The following is a 23560-nucleotide window of genomic DNA, read 5'->3' as shown; positions in this document are numbered from 1 at the left end:
TACACAGAAAATGGCCAGAAGTGGCGCTGTGGCTCAAGTGGCAGAGTGCTAGCCTTGAGCGGGAAGAAGCCAGGGACAGTGCTCAGGCCCTGAGTCCAAGCCCCAGGACTGGCCAAAAAAAAAAAAGACATTGTAGGTGTCACTAAGCCTTTGTGATTACAAGGAAGAATGCAGGGGTTTGTGTCCTTCTAGCTCTGTATCCAAGGCAGCTGTATCCATGTTAAACAGGGAAAATGGCATTGGAGTTAAAAGGTATTCATTTGAAGGACCCTGACACTCAGGTGAATGCCTGGTTTACACAAACAATTACTTATAAGGAATGAGATGCTGCCTTTACAAAAGGATACTAATTATGACCTTATTTAAGTCACAGCCAACTTAATTTCATACCCACCTTACTCATAAGCTATATCTTTTAAGGCATATTCATACCAAGACAATTCTTACTTTCCAAATCCTTTCTTATCCAGAGGAAGCCTTTTTTTTTTTTTTTTGCCAGTCCTGGGCCTTGAACTCAGGGCCTGAGCACTGTCCCTGGCTTCTTTTTGCTCAAGGCTGCACTCTGCCACTTGAGCCACAGCGCCACTTCTGGCCTTTTCTATATATGTGGTGCTGAGGAATCGAACCCAGGGCTTTATGTATATGAGGCAAACACTCTTTCCACTAGGCCATATTCCCAGCCCACGCTTAGGTTTTTAATTTGTTTTTTGTTTTTGTTGCCAGTCCTGGGGCACAGACTCAGGGCCTGAGCACTGTCCCTGGCTTCTTTTTGTTCATGGCTAGCAGTCCACCTCTTGAGCCACAGCGCCATTTCCAGCTTTTTTTTTTTTCTATATATGTGGTGAGAAATCGAACCCAGGGATTCAGGTATGTATACGAGGTGAGCACTTTACCACTAGGCCATATTCCCAGCCCACGCTTAGGTTTTTAAAAAATGAAAATTGGCCATAAATTTTTTGGAATTCCAGTGACAAAAGACATTTTTGCCCATTATATGATACAACCATATGGTCAGTGTTAGGAAAACCAATACCAAACAAAATACAAGGCAAAACTTAAGATTTAGCCAACAAGAAACAATTTAACAGAATTTCCATGCTTGAGCATTGATAAAAGAGCACAAAGCCTTTAAAGTTATTTTGGTAATGAGGAATACTAGCATATGAATTGACCTTTGAACCCTTGGAGAATCTTAGAGGAGTCAGCTTGGTGGAGGAGTGGGGGTTGTTTGAAAACCCACTGTCTAGGCTTTGTCTCTTCCTAGTTGTCAGTTTCCAGGACCTACAGAGAGAACTGGGGGAGGGAGGGGTTTTTCCAGGAGGCCTTTAGCAACCTCCTGGAGGAGTTTGCCTTAAAGGAGAAATTAGAATCCAAATTTTGAAGTGAGTAAACTCAGGAAAGAGAAAAAGAATGAATTAGTTTCTGAGTCCCAAAAACAAAAAGGATAGGTTTGTTTTGGGGTAAGCTATATGTCTAACTGCTCCCATTATGAAATTTTAGGTGGGAAAAAGGAGAGAGAAAAAGAGAAAAGAGAGAAACTGGCTGGGAATATGGCCTAGTGGCAAGAGAGCTTGACTCATATACATGAAGCCCTGGGTTCGATTCCCCAGCACCACATATGTAGAAAACAGCCAGAATTGGCACTATGGCTCAAGTGGCAGAGGGCTAGCCTTGAGCAAAAGGAAGCCAGGGACAGTGCTCAGGCCCTGAGTTCAAGGCCCAGGACTGGCAAAAGAGAGAGAGGGGGGGGGGAAACTGTCAGTGATAGACTAGTTAAGGAGCCAGAGCAGAGGCCCATTTACTTAGGGCCCAGAAGGGAAGAAGGTATATTAGCCAGAGAAGGAGGTTGGGAAATGTATATGTTTGAAGGGGCTTGTTTGGCAAGGTTTATGGGGAAGAAGTGCTAGGGGTAAAAGTTTACCCAGTCTTGTTTGAGCTCCAGGGTTAGTGGGTTAAAAAAATTTTAAGGGTTTTGTGAACTGAACTCTTAACTTGCCCACAGACTGGTGGTGGTAGGGAAATGTGATTGTCCTGTGAGTAGTAAGAGGTAAGGGTTGGCTTAGAGGGGTGGAAAAGGCTGTGTAGATAGCTTAAAGCCTGGTTCATTAGGGGAAGTTTCCTTAGAGGACAGACTTTTAGCTTAGAGAATCTCGACCAACTGCAGAGAGCAAAAATGTGGTTACTAGAGCAAAAGTGGAAAAAAGCTTAGAATAGAGGAGAGAGAGAGAGAGATTGAGGTGCTACAAGACAAGGAAAGTTACCTTTTCAGAGAAGATGGCTAGAGGGCTTATGGTAGAGAAGGACTTGGTGAGCAGAACAGGACCCTCTGGAGTGGAGGTAGAGGAGGGTTTTGGTATAGGGGACATCCGACCCCTCGCCACTTTCTTAGAGTTATTTAAATAGAATCAAAGTTTCCAAATTTAGGCCAACAGTGGCCAATGTTTAAATGATAGTGAGGCCAGATTTCAATAGACAAACTAGTTGGTTTTCTTTGAGTGCAAATCAGTCAGCCTAAGAGTCTTAAGATTAGACCACAGGCAAGCCAATGAGGTGTCTCTTGGAACAGACAATTTAGAGCCCATTTTGGAAAGTTTGGTAGAACTACAAAAAGTACCTGTCCCACTGTTTTCAAGCATCCCCGATGTTTAGGGAAGGTAGATGAACGGGCCCCAATAACTAGGAGAGGGCATCCCCAAAGTCCTAATTCAAGGATGTAAGAGGGGTCAGCAAAGCATGAGAGACACCTGGAGTCGCCACAGACAGGGAGTAGGGGACTTCTCATCCATGTGGGGACACCACCAGACCATGGCTGGTGACCTTGTTCTGAAGGCTTTTGGGTGGTGGATGACATCAGTCATCAAACCTCTAAGAACCTCCTCCCAGGAGATGGGGAGTCCAGGGACAGAAGAGTGAGAATAGTAAGAGGAAGATGGAGGAGGAAGAGGCACAGGTAGCTCTGTGCTTCCAGTGGAGAGAGACCTCAGAAAGAGAGGGAAGGTACAAAGCTCATTGAGAAGTGGCCAGAAGGTGGGTGGAGGGGCCCCAGTTACTCCTGGCACTTCTCCTCTCCCAGGTTTTGGCACCATATATTAGGAAAATGGAGGAAAAAGGAAGGAAATGGGCTGGATTTGATCTTCCACAGGTGAGGATTATTTATTGAGATATAGCAGGGAGGGGCACAGCCTTCCTTGGAGCCTTGGAGATGATGCAAGGAGATGGGTTCAGGAACAGGCTTTTATGAGGTCTCAGCAGGAGCTGGGAATATGGCCTAGTGGTAGAGTGCTTGCCTTGTATACATGAAGCCCTGGGTTCGATTCCCCAGCACCACATACATAGAAAAGGCCAGAAGTGGCACTGTGGCTCAAGAGGCAGAGTGCTAGTCTTGAGCAAAAAGAAGCCAGGGACAGTGCTCAGGCCCTGATTTCAAGTCCCAGGGCTGGCAAAAAAAAAAAAAAGAATGTGAGGTCTCAGCAGAGGTGAACAAAAAAGCCATTAGGTTTAGGGAGGTAGGGGGGCTTTTTGGTTGGGCCTACAATGAGTGTTTACAGCCAGGCTTAGGTAGATTGCTCTGCCTGCATCCGGTAGTCTGTACTTACCTTTGGTGGCTTGCCTGACATCTGTATGTACCTGGGAAAATTGGGTAGGGGTCAAGTCTTCACCTTATCTGCTATAATATGGACGAATATACTAAGGGAAATAAATACAATAGGTCATGTAAGGTGTGACTGTTCTTTTTAACCATTCAGTGCAAGTAAATCCATATAGACAAATGGTGGATTATTGATTACCAGAAGGGTCCTGCTTCTGAATATGAGGGTTTTTTTTCTTCTCTGGTGTGATGAGTTAAAATGTCGTAGAATTAGATAGTGATAGTTGAACTTCTTAGTGAGAATATTAAAAAGCCACTATATACTTTTTTGTGTGTTTATTCCAGTACTGGGGCTTGAACTTCCTGGAGCTCTTACTTGGCTTTTTCCATCACGGCTGGTTCTCTGCAACTTAAGCCACACCCTCCACTTCCAGGGTTTTTTTTGGTTGGTTTATTGGAGATAAGAATCTCATGGATTCATCTGCCCAGGACAACATGGCTACCATCCTCAGTTCTCAGACTCCTTAGAAGCTAGGATTTAAGGTCTGAGCCATTGGTGCCCAGCCCACCATACACAAGAAAAGAAAAGATGGAAGGAGGGAGGGAGAGTGAGAGGGAAAGAAGAAGGAAGGAAGGAGTTTTTTTTTTTTAAAAGAACCAATTTTAAAAGGTAAGATCTACTTATACTTTTAGAACTAGAAAATTTTGAATTTCTCAAGCCTACAGTGAAGGTACATTTACTCTGAGATTGATTGTTTAGCATACTTTAAGGGGTTATTATTTTTAATTGATTTTTGTTCATTTGTGCAACTAGGAAAAACTTATCGTATCCAATGAACAAGAAGTTCTAAGAGTTCATTACAGAGCTGCAAGAACATTGGCAAATCAAACACTGCCATTTAGTGCTTGCACTGTCTTATTGGATGCCGAAGTGTACAATGTGCCCTTGGACTCACAGGTAAAAAAGTGTTTTTTGATATATATAGAGTGTTGCCAAGAAATATAGTTCAGCTGTTTTCAGAATCTGTTTCCATAGAAGAATTTAATTGAGCCATCATTAGAGCTGGGGGGAGAAATACATCTCTTAAGCAAAGTACTTCCACAGCACCTGATCCTCTGTTTTCTACCTTATAGGTCCCCAGTCCTAAGTCCTAAGTCCTATCAGAAAGTGTTTCAGCTTAGCTGAAAAACTGTTACATAATTGGGTTTTTAGAAAGAACTATTTGATTCTTTCAGAAAGACAAATGAAAACCCTTTTGATATAGAGCACAGTGAGGAATGTACACTCTCATTCTGGGTTGAGGAGATAATTTCAAAAATAAGTGATTTGGGTGGTAGTGTGCTTGCCTGGCCTGCAGAAGGCCCTAGGTTTGATCCCAGTGCTGGGAGAAAGGGAAAGAAGGAGAGAGAGGGATGAAGGAAGGGAACAGGGAAGGGGGGAGGGAGGAAATTGTCCTAGTAAACTTGTGAATGATCTTAAAATCAGAAATGAAACAATCAACCTCGTACTTAAAGGCTGGAGGTGGGGGGCAGGGCAGTGGTGTGGGAGGAATTATCTTCTTGGGTTTCTTGGACTTGAAAAGATTCACCTCCTATTTTTCACTTGGGTATGACTCAAGTATTAGAGCACCTTACCAACTTTGAGACTCTTAAGTTCAAACTCTAGTACTACAGGGGGAGAAAAGGGAAACATTCTATTGAGAGAAAATTGGGAAATTCATACGAAGCCAAAGAAATTATTGCTTTAGACTACATTTCCTTTTTTTTAGATTCCTGCCTGTCTTTATTCTTCCCTAAAAGTAAATGATACAAAATTTTCTGTTGTAGAGGGGTTTTAATTATTTATTGTATCTTGCCACAAATATTCTTAGTGATCAAGACCACTTGATTTTAACTTGAAATGCTTGAAGTACCAAAAGGTGAGACTTTTTCTCTTGGCTGGGAAATTTGTTCTAAAAGCATTTCTATGTTTTTAGAAACTTACCTAAATAAGGACACTCTTTTATAGCTGACTCCAGAATAAAATCTGAGTTTCAGGCTTCTGTGGGAAACATCTCTAAGAAGCAAAGGCAGGGATGTCTGCTCATTTTTAGTCAGGACTTGGGAAATCTCCCTGCTTACTCTCCTGTAATACTTCCTCCTTTTCAAAATAAATTTGTAATATTTTTAAAAGTATAAAACCTTAGGTAACCAGAAACTCTTCCTTGAACACCAAAGAAGAAATAATAATTTCTAAGAATGTGAGTAGTGTGACTTTGGAGCTAGCAGATATGTAGATGTTACCTACACAATGTTAGTAAGTGGCAGTAGTGGTAGTGTTTGGAGTGTTAGAGTGTTTCCTGTATGTGAAAGTATTGAGATGAAGGCATTGGGGACACCCTTTATTCTCAAAGCAAGCTTAAGAGAGGTACTCTTGTCCCATCATATTGAATAGAAAATTGAGAGTATGTAGTTAGTCCAAAGTTGTATTTACACAGAAAGGTATACAGGGCTGAAAATTTGAATGTATCCTATCTTAATCCCCAAACTGATACTTACAAGAATTGATGCAGGGCTGGGGATATAGCCTAGTGGCAAGAGTGCCTGCCTCGGATACACGAGGCCCTAGGTTCGATTCCCCAGCACCACATATACAGAAAACGGCCAGAAGCGGCGCTGTGGCTCAAGTGGCAGAGTGCTAGCCTTGAGCGGGAAGAAGCCAGGGACAGTGCTCAGGCCCTGAGTCCAAACCCCAGGACTGGCCAAAAAAAAAAAAAGGAATTGATGCAGGGGCTGAGGGTATGGCCTAGTGGCAAGAGTGCTTGCATAGTATACATGAAGCCCTGGGTTCAATTCCCCAGCACCACTTATATAGAAAATGGCCAGAAGTGGTGCTGTGGTTCAAGGGTAGAGTGCCAGCCTTGAGCAAAAAGAAGCCAAGGACAGTGCTCAGGCCCTGAGTCCAAGCCCCAGGACTGGCCCCCCAAAAAAGAATTGATGCAATTTTTTTATAAGCACTTCAAAAGTTCTGCAAGGAATGTCAGGGTACAGACAGCTGTCTCCCACCTTTTTCTCTCTACATATGATAAGCTTCAACATCAAATTTGATATTAGGGAGCATGGCAGTAGTGGTAGAACACCTACCTTGCAAACACAAGGCCCTAAATTTAAGCTCCCTACCACAAAAACCAGGATTGCAGGCTAGAGCCTCTAGCACCAAGTTAGCATACTGATTTTTAAAGTGGTTTGTTGTATTCGTATTCCTATATTCAACTGAATGTAATGCTCTTTCTCAGTCTGATGACAGTAAAACTTCTGTGAGAGATCGCTTTAATGCAAGACAATTCATGTCCTGGTTACAAGATGTGGATGATAAATTTGACAAACTAAAGGTATGTCTGTTCACAAGTCAGTTTATATAAATGCTTTCCCCCCCCCCCCCCTTAGAAAGTGCTACTCTTGGGGCTGGGGATATGGCCTAGTGGCAAGAGAGCTTGCCTCCTATACATGAAGCCCTGGGTTCAATTCCCCAGTACCACATATACAGAAAATGGCCAGAAGTGGCGCTGTGGCTCAAATGGCAGAGAGCTAGCCTTGAGCCAAAAGAAGCCAGGGAGAGTGCTCAGGCCCTGAGTCCAAGGCCCAGGACTGGCCAAAAAAAAGAAAAGAAAGTGCTACTCTCAGGGATAAATAATGAAAAGAAAAATACTGATTGACCCTGAATTTTCACACTGGACCACAATTGGGAGTGTAAAGAAAAATAAAGACCATTTAAGGACAAATGTGATATAGAAGGTCGAACTGCCATGGAAAGTGGTTTCCATTTTGGTTCTTTGTGTTTATTAGCTCGTTTTATTTTATTTCATTTTATTTTAGTTATATTATAGTTCTAACATAATGAAGAGTAGGAGAATAGTGAGAAAAGGAATACATTTTACAGGTCTTTAAGGAAAATTATTTGATTTTAGATTTTGAATTATTTCTCCCTAGACTTTGTAATCCTTTTGATAATTTGAAATCTACAAGATAAATATGAAGTTACAGATATAAATGTTGTGTTGCTACCAATAGGGTAGGAGAGAAATAGACTTGTAATTTGAATCCTTTTTATGCTCCTAATGTATTACCTTAGTGTTTATTAAACTATGAATGACACCAATTTTAAACAGAACAAATTTAACTAAATAAGCAATTTTTCTCTTCTTTTAGACTTGTCTTTTAATGAGGCAACAACATGAAGCTGCAGCTCTAAATGCTGTCCAGAGATTAGAATGGCAGCTGAAACTCCAGGAGCTTGATCCTGCTACCTATAAATCTATCAGTATTTATGAAATCCAGGAATTTTATGTTCCTCTGGTTGATGTTAATGATGACTTTGAATTGACTCCTATATAGCAGTTGGTACTCTTACAGTGTCATCCTAAACTGATGATATTCAGGCATTATATTATGTAATGCTGCCTTTCAACAAAATACTGATATGCCTTCACACTTATCCATTAAATTAAAGTTGGTTATGTAGTAGTAAACACTGTCATTTTATAAAAACTGAAGAGAAATATTTTCAATCTTAAGTCCAAACAGTTTCTAACAGAAAACTATTATTTATATTGGTAAAAGGTAACTATTGCATTAGAGTATTATGGCAGACCGTAGTAGATACTAAAAAGCTGAGGATAGCTGCTAACAGCGCTGGAAGCTGTTAGCGCTCTAGGTAATGAGATAACCACTAGCATTCAAATCTCTTTCAGGTTTTATTAAAAATATTTCAGTAAGCAACAAGGTTCAATTCCTACCAAATAGTTTCTAGTGGAAGAAAAACTTGGGACAAAGTTCTTCAGTTTATTGTCTGTAAATTAATTGTACAGTTTTTCTTTTGAAAGTTTTAATATTGTCTTCCTTTTTAATAACTTATACATACTGTGCAGATGTACATCTTGTAATTAATGGTTAAATATATACAAAGGGATTGGTAGTCAAAGTATGTACAAAGAAATAACTGTAAAATGGTTTTGTCTGTTTTATTGGACCAAAATTGGTTTTTTTGTGTTTTGGAGTGTCATAGCAATGTTCAGATAGCAAAACCTTTAAATAAGGCATGCATGTATTTGCGTTAGCTTGTGTTCATCCTCATAACTGTAAAGATGGTGATTTAGTTGATCGCATGCTTCCTATAATTTAACGCTATCCACAATTGATGCCTGGGACGGTGTGAGGTGTTTCATAACCATTTTCCTGTGAGAGAATCTTGTGACTTACTGTGTTTGACACATTATGTAGAATTAGTCATACAAAGAAACTTTACCTATCTCCGTCTTGCAGGAGAGACTGGAACAGAAAAATGCCTTTGATTCAAATTCTGAAATGTATATGTCTATTTTAATACTCAACTATGAAAGGTTCTGTGAATATATGTAAATATGTTTAATAAATTCTATTGGTCTTGTTAAATCATCGTAAAACTTTTTTTACATTGTTTAAATTTAATGTTTTAAGCTTAATAGCCTTTGCACTTTTAAAATAAAAACTGGGCACTCAAATAAAAAAAAAAACTTGGTAATCAAAATAAGTAAAAAAAAATTCTTAGGAATATCCCAATCAGTCTCTGAAATATTTATTAAAAATTGATTCATATGTTGTATTTTTCCTTGTACCAAGATGCTAAATACATAATTTGCAAATATTTATAATTCAAATAAGATTCAGTATGCTTTTTATAATAAAATAATTAGGTATGTTCTTAGCAAAAGTACAGTTTCTCCTATAATATAGGTTAAAATATTTCAAATCTAAAACCTGCTGCTAACATTGTGAAACATTTTTAAAGGAAAATTCGATTCATGTTAGATTTTTCAGAAGTATATAGGATAAAATTTATGAAACTTTCCGCATTGCTGTCTTGAATTATGAAATAATACTGAGTGTGTTTTATTCTGATAAAGAAAAATGGAAAGAATATATGAAGAATGAAGCTTAAATTAACCTGCAGTTTGAATATCCCTTCTAATGGGAAAGAATCTTAAATGTTTTTTAGTGCAAAGGTTCTTATTAAGCTGGGGGATTTTTGAATTTTTACTTTTATATTTTTGTTATTACTGTACTTGGCATGCACAATAAAGCAGCCCAGATGAAAAAGACAGTATAAAAAGACAGTATATAAAGGTTGGATATAGTCTTCTTTAGAAATTTAGGTGAGAGATTTTGGCTTTACTTATTAGATAAATTGGACCAAAAAAGCAGGGTAGATTTTGAAGCACTGGTTTTTTGTTTGCAGTTAACTTTATTAAGGCTGGGAACATTAAAACTTAATTTATAAAAGCAATACTTTTTAATATGAAAAAATAAAAGTTTGTTTATACTTTAGCCTAAAAAAGAAACTGACAAGACCATGTGGCAAATACGATGAAAAAAATCCAGATTATTAAATATTAAGTTATAGAAAACAAAAGAGGGGTAAATTATAGAGCACTTTGTTCTGATGGTCTACCTGGAAAAAAGGCAGGGGAATACCACTGGCAAAACAAAACAAACTATCAAAGGAAAAGTAAGCCAGCAGGGATGGTATCTCAGAGCTGAAGCATCTGCCAAGATTCTGCTACTACAGATATACTCTATAAAGTTGACACCAAATTTTCAGGATAACTTAAAAGTTTTTGTTAATTCATAGTCAAGTAGTTAAGGGCTCTTGATGTTAGATTTTCTCTGAAGGTCTGAAATGCCAGGAAAAACTGGGCCTGGAGTATATGCCTAAAAAGGTTTTAGACCTTGAAAGAAAAATAAAAGGTTAGTTTAATCAATGGTTCTTTTTTAAACTATTCAAATATCATGAACAAGATGCTAAATTGTACCTAAGGGTTTGTATTTCTTTAAATCTTGTTCCAAATCATATCTGTTTAATAAGTAACTAGTTGATATTTGTGCATGTTATTTAATAAAGAGTTATATTTTTATAGCAAAAAATAAGAGTGAAATGTGTGCTAAATGTTTTTTACTTCATATTCCACTCCAGTGTCACCAAGTCAAACACCACTGTTTACTTGGGCTGCTGTCAGGATTTCACAAATATTCATCACCAACATGGGGTGAAGAAGGGTAAATATGGCTGAAATATTTTATACATGTATGGAAACAAAACAGTGGAATTTGTTGAAATTATCATAAGTGGGGGGATGAGAGAGAGTAGTAGGAGTGAATTTGATCAGGGTACATTGTATGTACCTATGGAAATGCCACAATGAAACCCCCTCTATGACTAGTATATGCTATAACGTGTTTATAAATAGAAGGGATACTCTCTTTAGAGAGAGACAGACAGGGTGTTGGGTGTCGGTAGTTCATGTTTTAACCCTAGCTACTCAGTAAGTTGAGATCAGAAGATTACATTTCAAAGCCAGCCCAGACAGACGTCCTCAAGACTCCATCTCCAATTAACCAGCAAAATACCAGACTGAAGATATGACTCAGATGTAAAGAGTGCTATTGTAAGCAAGCAAACCAAATGAGGGTGTGAGGCCCTGGGTTCAATCTACAGCACACATTAAAAAAGAAAGAAAGAAAGACATGAGGGGCTGGCAATATGGCCTAGCAGTAAACTGCTCCCTCCTATACATGAAGTCCTGGGTTCGATTCCTCAGCACCACATATATAGAAAATGGCCAGAGGTGGCGCTGTGGAAGAGTGGCTCAAGTGGAAGACTGCTACCCTGGAGCAGAAAGAAGCCAGGGACAGTGCTCAGGCCCTGAGTTCAAGTCCCAGGACTATTAACAAAAAAGGAGGGGGGCTTGGAATATGGTCTAGTGGTTGAGTGCTTGCCTCGTATACATGAAGCCCTGGATTCGAGTCCTCAGCACCACATATGGAAAAAGCCAGAAGTGGCACTGTGTCTCACATGGTAAAGTGCTAGCCTTGAGCAAAAAGAAGCCAGGGACAATGCTCAGGCCCTGAGTTCAAGCTACACGACTAGCAAAAAACAAAATAAACAGACATGACCTTTACATAGAAAATCCTAAGAAACTAATAACACTAACACCAGAAGCAACAAAACTTAAGTTTTTCAGTCACAGGGTACAATATCAGTATACAAAAGTCTGTTTTTTTCTACTGATAGAAATATAATAGACTTTTGTCTACTAAAATTGAAAATTCAATTTTTTCATCAATAGAGCACTTACCTAATTGGGTGCAAAGCCTTGAATTACATCCTCAACACTGCAAAAAGGAGGGGAAAAAATGTCAACTTTTCTCCAAGTCTTTCTGTATAATTCTAGTTAGTATAGTTTTCTATTCAAAATTCCAGTCAGTATCCCAGCAAATATTGTCATATGTTTTTTCATACATAGCCACATGTGATAGACTTTCTATCACTGGTAAATATGTAACAGGAACAAATTAAAGAAGGAAAGATGCATTTTGACTCACATCCATTGCATTCAGGATGTGCATGACAGAAGAGTATGGCAGAGGAAACTGTTGACTTTACAGTGGTATGGACTAAAAGGAGTAATGGGAAGGGGCCATGTATAGCCTTCCAAGACATGCTCCCAATGCATGCTTACTTAAACCAGGAAGTATGTAATTGAGGAGAAACACCATTTTCCACGTTCTACCCCCTACCTATAGTCATCACATTTTTAATCCACTGGGGAAAACATTGACTAGACTATAGACCTCATGATCTAATTGTCTCTGGAAACAGTCTCACATACACACAAAGGAATGATTACTAACCTCCCAGGGGCGTCTTAGTCCAAGCTTAAAATCAAGGTTAGCTGAAGTTAAAAGAAATTTATCCAAGGTTAAGAGAAATTTCTCTGAAACATCATTATTAGGAAAAGCAGTACTTAGAGTTTTTTTTTAATAAGAATACTGTGTGTACAAATATAAAATGTTGTGTTTTCTATCTGTAAAAATATGTAAGTATATGAGGTTTTTTTTTAAGTAACAGGAATATACATGAAACTCTTACTATAAATTTCTAGGAGATGAAGTGGAAAAGGCTTTCATCATCAAGTTGTGTAATCTTTGGATTTTCCTAAAATTTGCTTATGTTACTTCTGTAGTCTGGGGGAAAAACTGAAGTGAAAATAAATACTAGGTTAATAAGTTTGGACCACTATGAGGTGGGCCTACTATAATCATCTGTAAATATTTCATTTTGTGAAGAATTAGAGGCTTCCTAGACATGTATAAATATGCCAAAAGCCTTGGATAACTCTGCTGAAAGGATAGGTAAGACCTTTGTCCTTCACTCCCAAGAGTTGTCTAGCAGTCTTGCAACTTCCAGCCCCTTGAGCTTCACTTTTACCTAATAGGTTAAATAAGTGAAGTTCATTGCAGAGGGCATTATAAGGAGTTTTCATATTTCAAACCAAGCAAGCCAAAAATGGTCCCAGAACTGTGTTTCTTGTTTAAATTCCCACATTCTCATTGGATTTATGAACTCAGAATTATTATTTTAATATCAAAACATAATTTGCCTTTTTCATTCTCATCCTCTCACAAATATATACTAAAGTGCCCTTGAGGCTCCATAATATGTGATAACAGTTTTAATACAGAACCAGAAATAAAAATAGTAACAAAGGCTGGGGATATGGCCTAGTGGCAAGAGTGCTTGCCTCGTATACATGAGGCTCTGGGTTCGATTCCTCAGCACCACATATACAGAAAATGGCCAGAAGTGGCACTGTGGCTCAAGTGGCAGAGTGCTAGCCTTGAGCAAAAAAGAAGCCAGGGGCAGTGCTCAGGCCCTGAGTTCACGGCCCAGGACTGGCAAAAAAAAAAAAAAAAGTAACAAAAAATCATCGTATGCTTTTAACTATTCTGTTTGGAATACATTAGTTTTCATCAGCTGTTATTTCTATTACTGTACGATAGGTTTATTATTTTTAAAGAAAGTAATGTCCTATTTTCTGTTTTAATTTCAAAAGTTTTTTTTTTTAAAGATGTACTATACTTAACCACTTAGAGCTTCTCCACAATTTTCAAGTGTATGGTGGGGGAGGGAGGTGCTGGAGATATGGCCTAGTGGCAAGTGTGCTTGCCTCCTATACATGAAGCCCTGGGTTCCGTTCCTCAGCACCACATATATAAAATAGGCCAGAAGTGGCGCTGTGACTCAAGTGGCACAGTGCTAGCCTTGAGCGGGAAGAAGCCAGGGACAGTGCTCAGGCCCTGAGTTCATAGCCCAGGACTGGCAAAAAAAAAAAAAAGTGTATAGGGGATCTTGAGACCAAGAAGTTTGAAGATCTCTGGTTCCCAGGTTTGTTAGTACTGAGGAATGATCTCAAGGCCTCCCAGTTAGCTAGACATTCTACCACTTGAACTATATCTTCTGTCCTTTTTGCTCTGGTTATTTTCAAGGCAGGGTCTTAATGCCAAACCATATTGGACTTTGGTCCTCCTATTTGCGCTTCCTGGTGTCAGTTCCTGGGTGATAGGTAAGTAGTACTGCACCCAGCCATTATGCTTCCCCACTAGCAGAGATAACAGGTACCCAGCTTTTTACTGAGATTAGAATCTAATCTAACTTTTTTTTTTTTTTGCCCAGGCTGTCCTGGAACCATGATCCCTGCCTCCGGAGTCTAGAATTACAGGCTACTTACTGGCTAATAGAATTTTTTTTGAATGGCTGAATTAGCTCATTAGCCTGGAGTGTAATTCATTTATCCAATAAGTAATGCAATGAATAAGATCCTTAAATTTGTTCACAAATTTATTTCCCAAGGATTACTTTCAGAGATGATTTTACAAATCCTTATCTATTTATTGTACAAAAATGAAAGAACATCAGTGATATGATCTACCATTCCATTTTCATTCTAACAAATCAAGAGAAAGTGAGATGTATTTAAGACTTCCTAGCTGAACAGCTTGACACTGTCATCCTTTGCAGTGGGAAAGGGCTTTATAAAGAAAGAGCCTTGTGGATCTTCTATGTCTAGTCTTATGTGCTCCAACTTAATCACCCTGACACCTTGTTTAAAATGCACATACCTAGGCTAGTTTGGTGGTCAGGTCCTGTAATCCCAGCTATTTGAGAGACAGATCCCTAGGCCTGAAATTTGAGGCTAGCTGCAGGCAGAAACTTGAAATCCTATCTGAAAAATAACCAGGGCCAAAGCAACAGACTGTAAAGGTATAGCTCAAGCTTGCCCAGCAGGCATGAGGCCTGAGTTCAAACCTCAGTAGTACAACCACCACAAAAATAAGGAAAAAAGAGAAAGTGAGAAAGAGAAAAATAAGAGGAAGAGTAAGAAAAAAATGCATGCTAACTATTGGTGTGATGAAAATTAATTTGCTAAAATACGGGGGGGGGGGGCAGGTATCAGTGGCTCACACCTCTAATCCTAGCTACTGAAGAGGCCAAGATCAGAGGCTTGCCATCGGAAGCCAGCCTGGGTAGGTAAGTGTCCATCTAAGCACCCAGGTGGCAGAGCGTAGGGACAGCGCCCAGGACTGACCCAAAAAGGGGTGTGGGGGAGTGAGTGCCAAGTGAGCAGCATTTGGGCCTCCCTCCACCGTCCTGGCTTCAGGGTGAGGCCCTTCCCAAGCCCTACAGACCCCCTGCACCAAGACACAAGTGCCTCTCCACTCAGAGAGCGAGGAAAGTCTGGAAACTTCTTCTCTTGGAGATCCTTATCCCTGTAGGCCCCAGAAAGAGTCACTTAAATGAATCCTGCTTCTGACAAGGCGGTAGCATCTCATCCAGCGTCATGGACCAGGCTCCAAAGGCCAAGTGCCACACACAATCTTGGCAACCAATCCCCTAAGTAGGTCAAAAACACCCCCCCCACCCCGCCCCTTGCTGAGTGCCGGTGGCTGGCTCCTGGGATGCTCGCCGCTCAGGAGGCTGAGATCTGAGGATGGTGGTTCAAAGCCAGCCCGGGCAGAGAGGTCGGTGAGACTCTCCTACCCCATTAAGCACCGGAAGAGCTAGAAGTGGAGCTGTGTGTGGCACAAGTGGCAGAGGCCCACGCGCGCGCACGCGCACACAGTGTTAAAGCAGGACACATGTTAGTAAGCGCGCCTCCGGGATGCAGGCCGAGACCCGGAGCTGGAGGGGCCGGGAATTGAGGTGGGCCTGGGCCGCGGGCGGAGGGAGGGGCCGCGGGCGGAGGGAGGGGCCGGCGCGCCGGGGGCGGGGCCGGGGGCGGGGCCGAGCGGCACCGGGATCTGCAGCGCCCCCTGCAGGGCCGGCGGGGGTCGACTCGGCGCAGGAAGGTCGCCGGGGCGGTGAGGAGAGCGGCAGCAGCCCGGGGCCGCGGGCGGGCCTGTCTCTCTCTCCCCCGCGCCTCCTCTCGCCCAGCGCCCGGCGGAGGTGCGGCCTGCCGCGAGCCCCGCCGCTGAAGCGAGCCCTGGGTTGGGCCGACCGCCTGGGGACGCGGAGCCACGGTGAGCGGGCCGGGCCGGGCCGGGCCGGGCCGGGGCGGAGGCCTCCGCGGCCGGGGAGGGTCGGCGCGTCCCCCGCGCTCGGGCCTCGGAGGCCGAGGCCGTCCCGGGCCCCGCGGGGTCCGCCGCGGCGAGCTGGCGCAGGCCCGGGCTCCGACCGCGAGACAAAGGGGCCCGCCCGGGCTGCTGGCGGCCCGCGGCCCCCGCCCCCCGGGGCCCAGGGACCCGCTGCAGCCGGGAGGGCGTGAGGCGGCCGCTTGCCTCCCGCCGCGGGCGGGGGGACGGAGGGAGCGGGCGGGGGAGGGGGGACGCGCGGCGGCCCGTACCCACCGAGGCCCCTTATGCCGGTCCCATTCGGCACCTCCCTCTGGCACCCCAGCCCTGCCCTGCGCCCCTCCGACATCGGCGGCGGAGGAGACACAGACAGATGCTTGTTTTGTTCTTTCCAGTTCTGGGCCTTGAACTCAGGGCCTGAGCACTGTCCCTGGCTCCAGTTTGCTCAAGGCTAGCACTCTACCACTTGAGCCACAGCGCCACCTCTGTCTTTTTCTATATATGTGGTGCTGGGGAATCGAACCCAGGGCTTCATGCACGACACGCAAGGCGAGCACTCTACCACTGGGCCACATTCCCAGCCCCAGCATAGGTCATATTTTGGGAATATGTTTTAACCCCACGAAGTTATGCGCTCTTTTTTAAGGTTTAATCATCATGTTGTCTTGTTTAACCTTGGTGAGTTTGTACTCCCTTTTTAGATCATTAAAACCTTTAGATTTTTTTTTTAAAGAATCTTATAGTAACAGAAAAAGAAAATCTTCCTTTATTATTTGTTCAACAGTTTAAGAGGTTGAGGAGTCCACGTCTTTCTTTCAGCATACTGATTCGGATGAAACAAAATGAGATAGCCATGAGAAATAATTTCCCTATACAACTTCGTTTTGGTTCTAAGATTTTCGAGATTGGGTCTGGGCTGCAATTCAGGGTTCAATCTCAAGCATCACACACACACATACACACACACACACACACACCAAGAATTTATTAAAAATTAAGCCGTTTTAAAATAATACAACATGAGTAGTTTTTATGTTGATTTAATGTTGCATACTAGACTTGAAGTTGAAAAGTAGTGGTACAGTGATATGCTCATTCTTTTCACAGTCCCCTCTTCTGGGTAGGTTCAGTAATCAAGATCTTTGAAGGTGCCCATCAGGTAACTTAGTATTTGAATGTTTTATCTTTCATTCAGAATAAGATTTAAATGATTTTTTTGTATTTATTTTACACTACCAGTGACCTTCAAATAAAGTTTGTTTTTTTATTTGTTTGTTTAGCTTCCTGGAGGGATATAGGATCAGCTTCTTCGAAGAATCATGAAGTCACACTGTGTTGTGCTTCCTGTAGCGGCGCTGACACTCCTGTTGTGGCTCCCTGTATCACAGAGCTGTAACAAAGCACTCTGTGCTAGTGATGTGAGCAAATGTCTCATTCAGGTAGGACTAAGAAAACTTTGATATCACACTATATTGTAGAGAAGACAGTAGTGTAGAGATACAGAAAACGAATATGTAAAAATAAAGTCTAAAGCATGGTGAACTCTGGATTTTTACCCCTGTAGTTCTCTTGCTTATAAGTAGGGTCAGATTAAAAAAGTTATTTCAGTACTGAGTGCAGTGTCCTGCTTTAGAAATATGCTTTTATAAGGGAATGTGTGCTCTCCCAATAATCAAGGCAAGCCTACTAACAGCTATCACTTTTTTTTTTTTTTCTGGAGAGATAACTAGGTTTATATAGCTAGTGAATAGCTATAGAATTTGTTCTGTACTTGACTCCAAAGACTTTTCCAATAAATATGTTTGTTATTGCTCTTCATAAAGTTATGGTAACGTGGTAAATGATTTTTTTCAGATTTTTGGATATTTACATATATAGGAGATATTTTAGGGATGGGATCCAAGTCTAAGTGGAACAATTGTTTATATTGTACATTGTGCCTGAGGGCGGTTTTAGACAGTATTTTCACTGCACCTTAATTTTGGTTGCAACTCATCATGTGAAGTCAAATACGGAATTTTCCACTTGTTATATCATGACTCAAAAAATTTTTCATTTTTGAGCATTTTGCTTTTGGGTTTCACATTGGATTTCACATTTTCATTATAGAGATGTTCAACCTATATTATCATTGTGTATAAAGTATGAGTCAGCTTACTGACTATAATCTTCACTTGAAAGTAATTACATGTATATGCTAGAGTAATAATTATTTTTATAGATCAAAGATATTTGGTGTATTTCTGGCATTTTGGTTCTAATTAATAATTGAAACTCTAGGACTGAACATGGTGGTACATACTTCTAAATCCCGCTACTTGGAAGTAGAGGCAGAAGGATTGCCATTAAAGGCCAGCCCAGGCAAAAGTTTACAAGACCCTATCTCAAACACTCTTTTAGTTCAGTCCCTAGGAATGCACAGTAAGCAAATAAATCAATTAAAATTCTAGTTGCTCCAGACACTGGTGGCTGAGATCTGAGGATCATGGCCCAAAGCCAGCCCAGGCAGGAAAGTCTATAAGACTCTTTATCTCCAATTAACCACCAGAGAACCAGAAGTGGTGCTGTGGCTCAAAGTGATAGAGTACTAGCCTTGAGTAAAGGAGCTCAGAGACAGCGCCCAGGTCATGAGTTCAAGCCCCAAGACTAACCAAAAAAAAAAATTCTAGTTTCATTCTCAGATAACCTTTATTTACTGTATTTCAAAATATCTAGAGAAATTTGTTGGTTGGTTTTTAATTTTTATCTATAGATATTCTCAAGCACAAATAGAAGTATAATGAACCATCTTTTAGCAATTGAAATAATTGCCAATACATGGCTGCCTTTATTTCATCTATGGTCTAATTCACCATCCAGCTCTGTTTTAACTCCAGGGAAATCCTATTGCACCCATTAGTGTCTAATAAATAAGAACTCTTTAACACAGCTATTAGACCACTATAATAATTTTTTTAAATTTAACAATAATTAATCATCTCATTGTATACATGGAAATTTTAATAGCATGCCTATTGAGGCTTATGCAAGCCAGCGTATATTGTCATTAAGTCCAATCCTGGGCTGTGGTTTTATGGGGACTCTGCTACTTCCCAGCTTGTTCAGTGTTACTTCATTATTCATCATTAAAAGTAAAACGTATGTGGCATGGTGGATCACACCTGTAATCCTAGCTATTTGCAAGTCAGAGATTGGGAAATCCTAATTATTTTGAAGGCAGAGATTGGGGAAATCATGGTTTAAGGTCAGCTATGCAAAAAGTTAATGTGACCCCTTATCTCAACCAGCTATTATGGTTCATACCTGTCATCCTAGCTACATGGACTGTGAATAGGAAGATCCCAGTCCAGACTGACTCAAATAAAAAAGTAGTAGAGCACTAGCCTTAGGCACAGAGAGGCCCAGGGCCCTGAGTTCAAGCCCCAGGACCAGAAAAAGAAATCATAGCTTTTGCTATATTCATGTTTAGGTGGAAATTCAATTAACCCCCAAACCATTATCTTGACTCAATTTCTTATTATTTCCAATAATTAAAAGTGGTACTTTATTTAAAATTCTTGGTTAAGGAGGATTTCAGAGAAGACTTCGAGGTTAATAGTAACTTCTGTCCAAAATTGTTTGGTAGAGAGAAAGAAAAGAAAAGGAAAGAGTAAAAGAGGAACAACAACAAAAAAACCTTTGCAGTTTGAACATATTTAAGACTCACAAAATGTGTAAAGGATTCTAGGTGTAAAAACTGGAAACCATATGGAATTGCACGTCATGTGAGAAGCTAGAACTTTTTTTGTCACTGATTCAGGCATGTTGAAACTTTGGGTTCCCAATGGTGCTTCACACCACGGCCAGAAAGTATCAGACTCTTTTGATTTTATTAAGAGCTTGAATTTTGAGGCTTTTCTTGTTAATTTATTCACAAAAACGATTAGATATTGAAGTGAACTGTGAAGAGTTGCACTATTTAGTTAGTGTTGTGGACACCAGAGGTCTAGCAAAGTACTTCGTATTCTGAGCTTTCGTTTTCCTTGTGCTCCTCTTACGACCTGCCATCCACCCCCGCGTCAGTGACTGAAAACTTCCACAGCTATATGTGACTAGTGGCTACTGTCCTAGGTTTTGAAAATCTGAAGGCTCACTGGTAAACCTAATACCTGAGCTAAGAAGATTCTTGAGGCATACCTCTCCCCCACTCTTCTTTTCTCTCCTCCTTATCTGTACCTCTTTCTTGCTCTGTGTATATGGATGGGAACTGACCTCTCTGTCTGCTGGCTCCTTCCTTTCCTCTCTTTTCCCTTCCCCTTTCCTCCTCTCTTCCTCTTCACCTATCTGTATGATTTCTCCAATAAGGCAACTTCCGACTAGCCAGATTTATTGCATATTGGCTCTGAGTTCTTAAGGTTCCCATGTGACACCTAGGAAATCTATATTTCAGTGTTTATGGTGGTGGTGTTTGTTTTTGGCAGTACTGGGGTTTGAATTCAGACCTGCACAAAGTGCTCTGACAACATCCCCAGCCTTTTTTGCTTTAGCTTGATGTTAGTCTCTTTCTTTTGCCTGGACTGTCCTGAGACTATGGTCCTCCTGTCTCTGCCCCTTGAGTAGTGAGGGCTGTAGGTAAGATTGATTACTTTTGATAGACTCACTTTAGAGTTTGTGTTGTCACTTCCAACTTTAGAGTTCTGTCATCCTGTGTGCCTTATGGCTGTCTGGATATACTTAGAGGGCACATGAGCCCCACCTGTTGGTGGGGATTTGGCATTGCCTACCATGTTTTAACTGGCTATGTAATAGTTATGGTAGGTCTGAAGAACTTAAAAGAATAAGAGTATTTGTTTGCTTGTTTTGTTTTTTGCCAGTCCTGGGCCTTGGACTCAGGGCCTGAGCACTGTCCCTGGCTTCTTTTTGCTCAAGGCTAGCACTCTGCCACTTGAGCCACAGCGCCACTTCTGGCTTTTTCTATATATGTGGTGCTAAGGAATCGAACCCAGGGCTTCATGTATACTAAGCAAACACTCTTGCCACTAGGCCATATTCCCAGCCCAAGAATAAAAGTATTAAAGTGTAAAATTGTTAGAAGAATAACCAGCCTAGTCACGTTGTGAAATGTTAACTGTTGAGTCCATGTTGGGTCCTTTCATTATTGTTCTGAGTCTTTAGGGGGTAGGTCAGTTTTGAGCCAAAGACTGACAGAAAATTTACATATATAAAGTATGTATTAATAACATGTATATTCATAATATATGTATGTATGTATGTATGTATGTAAAGTTCTTTCTTACTAGAAATCTGGCCATTAGAATCTAAGATGTGCTCTCTAGGTGTGTGTGTGTGTGTGTGTGTGTGTGTGTGTGTGTGTGTGTTGGGTTTTTTTTCGGAGGGGGGGTTGCCATTCCTGGAACTTGAACCCTGAGCCTGGGCACTGTCCCTGAGCTCCTTTTTGCTCAAGGCTAGCACCTACCACTTGAGCCACAGCAAAACTTCCAGTTTTTTCTGTGATTTTTGGAGATAAGAGTTTCATGGACTTTCTTGCCAGGGCTGGCTTTGTGCTATGATCTTCAGATCTCAGAATCATGAGTAGCTAGGATTACAGGCATAAGCCACCAGCCTAGTTATATTAACCTTTTTGAAAAATCATTTTATTGAGACATAATTCACATATTACAAAATTCACTCATTTTAAGGGTACAATTCAGTGGACGTTGGTGAATTCACAAAATTATACAACCATTTAAAAATATTTTCATTACCTCAGAAAGAAATACCCTATGCTTCAGTAGTTATTTCTTATTTCCTCCCTCAATCCACTAATTTACTTTCTTTCTATATACCTTTTTTGGATGCTTAATATGTGTGGGATCCAACACGTATTTTCTCTTATGTCTGGCTTCTTTCATTGAGCATAATGTTTTCATGATTCATCTATGCTATAGCATGTAATTGTACTTCATGTTTGTATGGTCAAATAATACTATCAACATTTATAAATAAAAATTTTAAATATAACACTTGGTCTATTTATCAGTTGACAGATTGACAAAGGTATTTCTGCTTTTTGGCAATGGCAAATAATGTTTCTCTTAAGTATTCATGTATAATTTTTATATACATGTATTTTTTAAATTTCTCTGGGGTATATATCTAGGAGTAAAATCGCTAAGCCATGTAGTAGCCCTATGATTCACATTTTGAATAGCTACTGAAGTATTTTTCAGAGTAGCCATTCCATGGTACAGTCCTAGCAGTTAACTGTGAGTATTCCCATTTTCTTTTAGTAGCCTTACCAACACTGGACTTTTTCTTTTCCTGAGATCAGATCTATTACATAGGCCAGGCTAGCCTTAAATTCTTGACCCTCCTGCCTTAGCCTCCTTCTAGATTACAAGGGTGTATCGTGATACCTGAACAGTTGTGGTTTTGACTATAGCCAATTTAATCAATGTGAAATGATTTTGATTTGCATTTCTCTGATAGCTAATGATGTTCAACATCTTTTTAGATAGTCTTTGGCTGTTTATTAGTGTTTCTTCTTTAAAGAACTTTGTATTCAGAGCCTAAGCCAATTTGTGTGTGTGTGTGTGCGTGTGTGTGCACGCGTGGGTCCTGGGACTTGAACTCAGGACCCGGGCACTATCCTTAAATTTTTTGCTCAAGGCTAGCACATGAGCCACAGCTCCACTTCTGGCTTTTTACATGTTCAAATTAAAAATAAAGTTCTCAAATACTTACCTGTCCCAGTTGGCTTCCAGCTTTGATCCGCAGATCTCAGCCTCCTAAGTAGCTAGTGTTACAGGCACGAACCACCAGTGTGCTTGCCTAAGCCAATTTCTAAGTAGGCTTGTCTTGTTATCATTGAGTTGTAAGAGTGTTTGTCTGTTTTTTACATTCTGAGCAAATCTTTTATCAAATGATTTTTAGAAAGATTCTCTCATTCCATGGTTTGTCTTATTGCCTTTCCTCAGTATCATTTGTTGTTGTTGTTGTTGTTGTTTTTTTTGGCCAGTCCTAGGCCGTGAACTCAGGGCCTGAGCACTGTCCCTGGCTTCCTTTTGCTCAAGGCTAGCACTCTGCCACTTGAGCCACAGCGCCACTTCTGGCCGTTTTCTGTATATGTGGTGCTGGGGAATCGAACCCAGGGCCTCATGTATACGAGGCAAGCTCTCTTGCCACTAGGCCATATCCCCAGCCCCTCCGCAGTATCATTTGAAGCACAAAAATTTTTAACTTTGATGAAGTCTAGTGTATCTTTTGGTGCTTATGCTTTTGGGGATTTTATCTAAAAAAATCATTTCCTAACCAGATCCATAAAACTTTACTCATATTTTCTTCTAAGGAGAAACTAAGTTTTAGCTCAGACATTTAGTTCTATAATCCATTTTAAAGTGTGGTTTTGTGTACGTTGGATAGGAATCCAACTCCATTGTTTCATGTTTGAGTAGTGAGTTGTTTCAGCACAATTTTTCTTTTCGTTTTTGTCCTGGGGCCTGAGCACTGCCCCTGGCTTCTTTTGCTCAAAGCTAGCACTCTACCATGTGAGCCCCAGCACCACTTCCA

General features: G+C 40.8%; 2 protein-coding genes across 6 annotated transcripts in view; both read left to right on the top strand.

Annotated features, from left to right (window-relative positions):
- The window catches only part of Ankrd12 (ankyrin repeat domain 12), a 112382-nt gene extending 103363 nt beyond the window's left edge, over positions 1-9019 (top strand). For 2 of the 3 annotated variants that reach the window (XM_048363444.1, XM_048363442.1), the window contains 3 exons: positions 4404-4547; positions 6865-6960; positions 7778-9019. In XM_048363444.1, coding sequence (XP_048219401.1) covers positions 4404-4547; positions 6865-6960; positions 7778-7963 — 426 coding nt within the window. In that variant the 3' untranslated portion in view covers positions 7964-9019. Of the gene's footprint in view, positions 1-4403; positions 4548-6864; positions 7019-7236; positions 7351-7777 lie in introns of those variants that run through there. The other variant, XM_048363445.1, reaches the window with a different exon arrangement.
- A 6753-nt stretch (positions 9020-15772) lies between these two features.
- The window catches only part of Twsg1 (twisted gastrulation BMP signaling modulator 1), a 42936-nt gene continuing 35148 nt past the window's right edge, over positions 15773-23560 (top strand). Inside the window, exons 1-3 of one of the 3 annotated variants that reach the window (XM_048363448.1) lie at positions 15773-15957; positions 16145-16163; positions 17293-17451. In XM_048363448.1, the coding sequence (XP_048219405.1) occupies positions 17332-17451 (120 nt within the window). In that variant the 5' untranslated portion in view covers positions 15773-15957; positions 16145-16163; positions 17293-17331. Of the gene's footprint in view, positions 15962-16144; positions 16164-17292; positions 17452-23560 lie in introns of all 3 variants that reach the window. The other 2 variants (XM_048363447.1, XM_048363449.1) reach the window with 2 other exon arrangements.

This window comes from Perognathus longimembris, chromosome 15, assembly GCF_023159225.1.
Source record: "Perognathus longimembris pacificus isolate PPM17 chromosome 15, ASM2315922v1, whole genome shotgun sequence".
NCBI classification, from domain to species: Eukaryota; Metazoa; Chordata; class Mammalia; order Rodentia; family Heteromyidae; genus Perognathus; species Perognathus longimembris.
The sequence above is the reverse complement of the archived record's forward strand: the minus strand, read 5'-3'. Positions and strand labels throughout refer to the sequence as shown.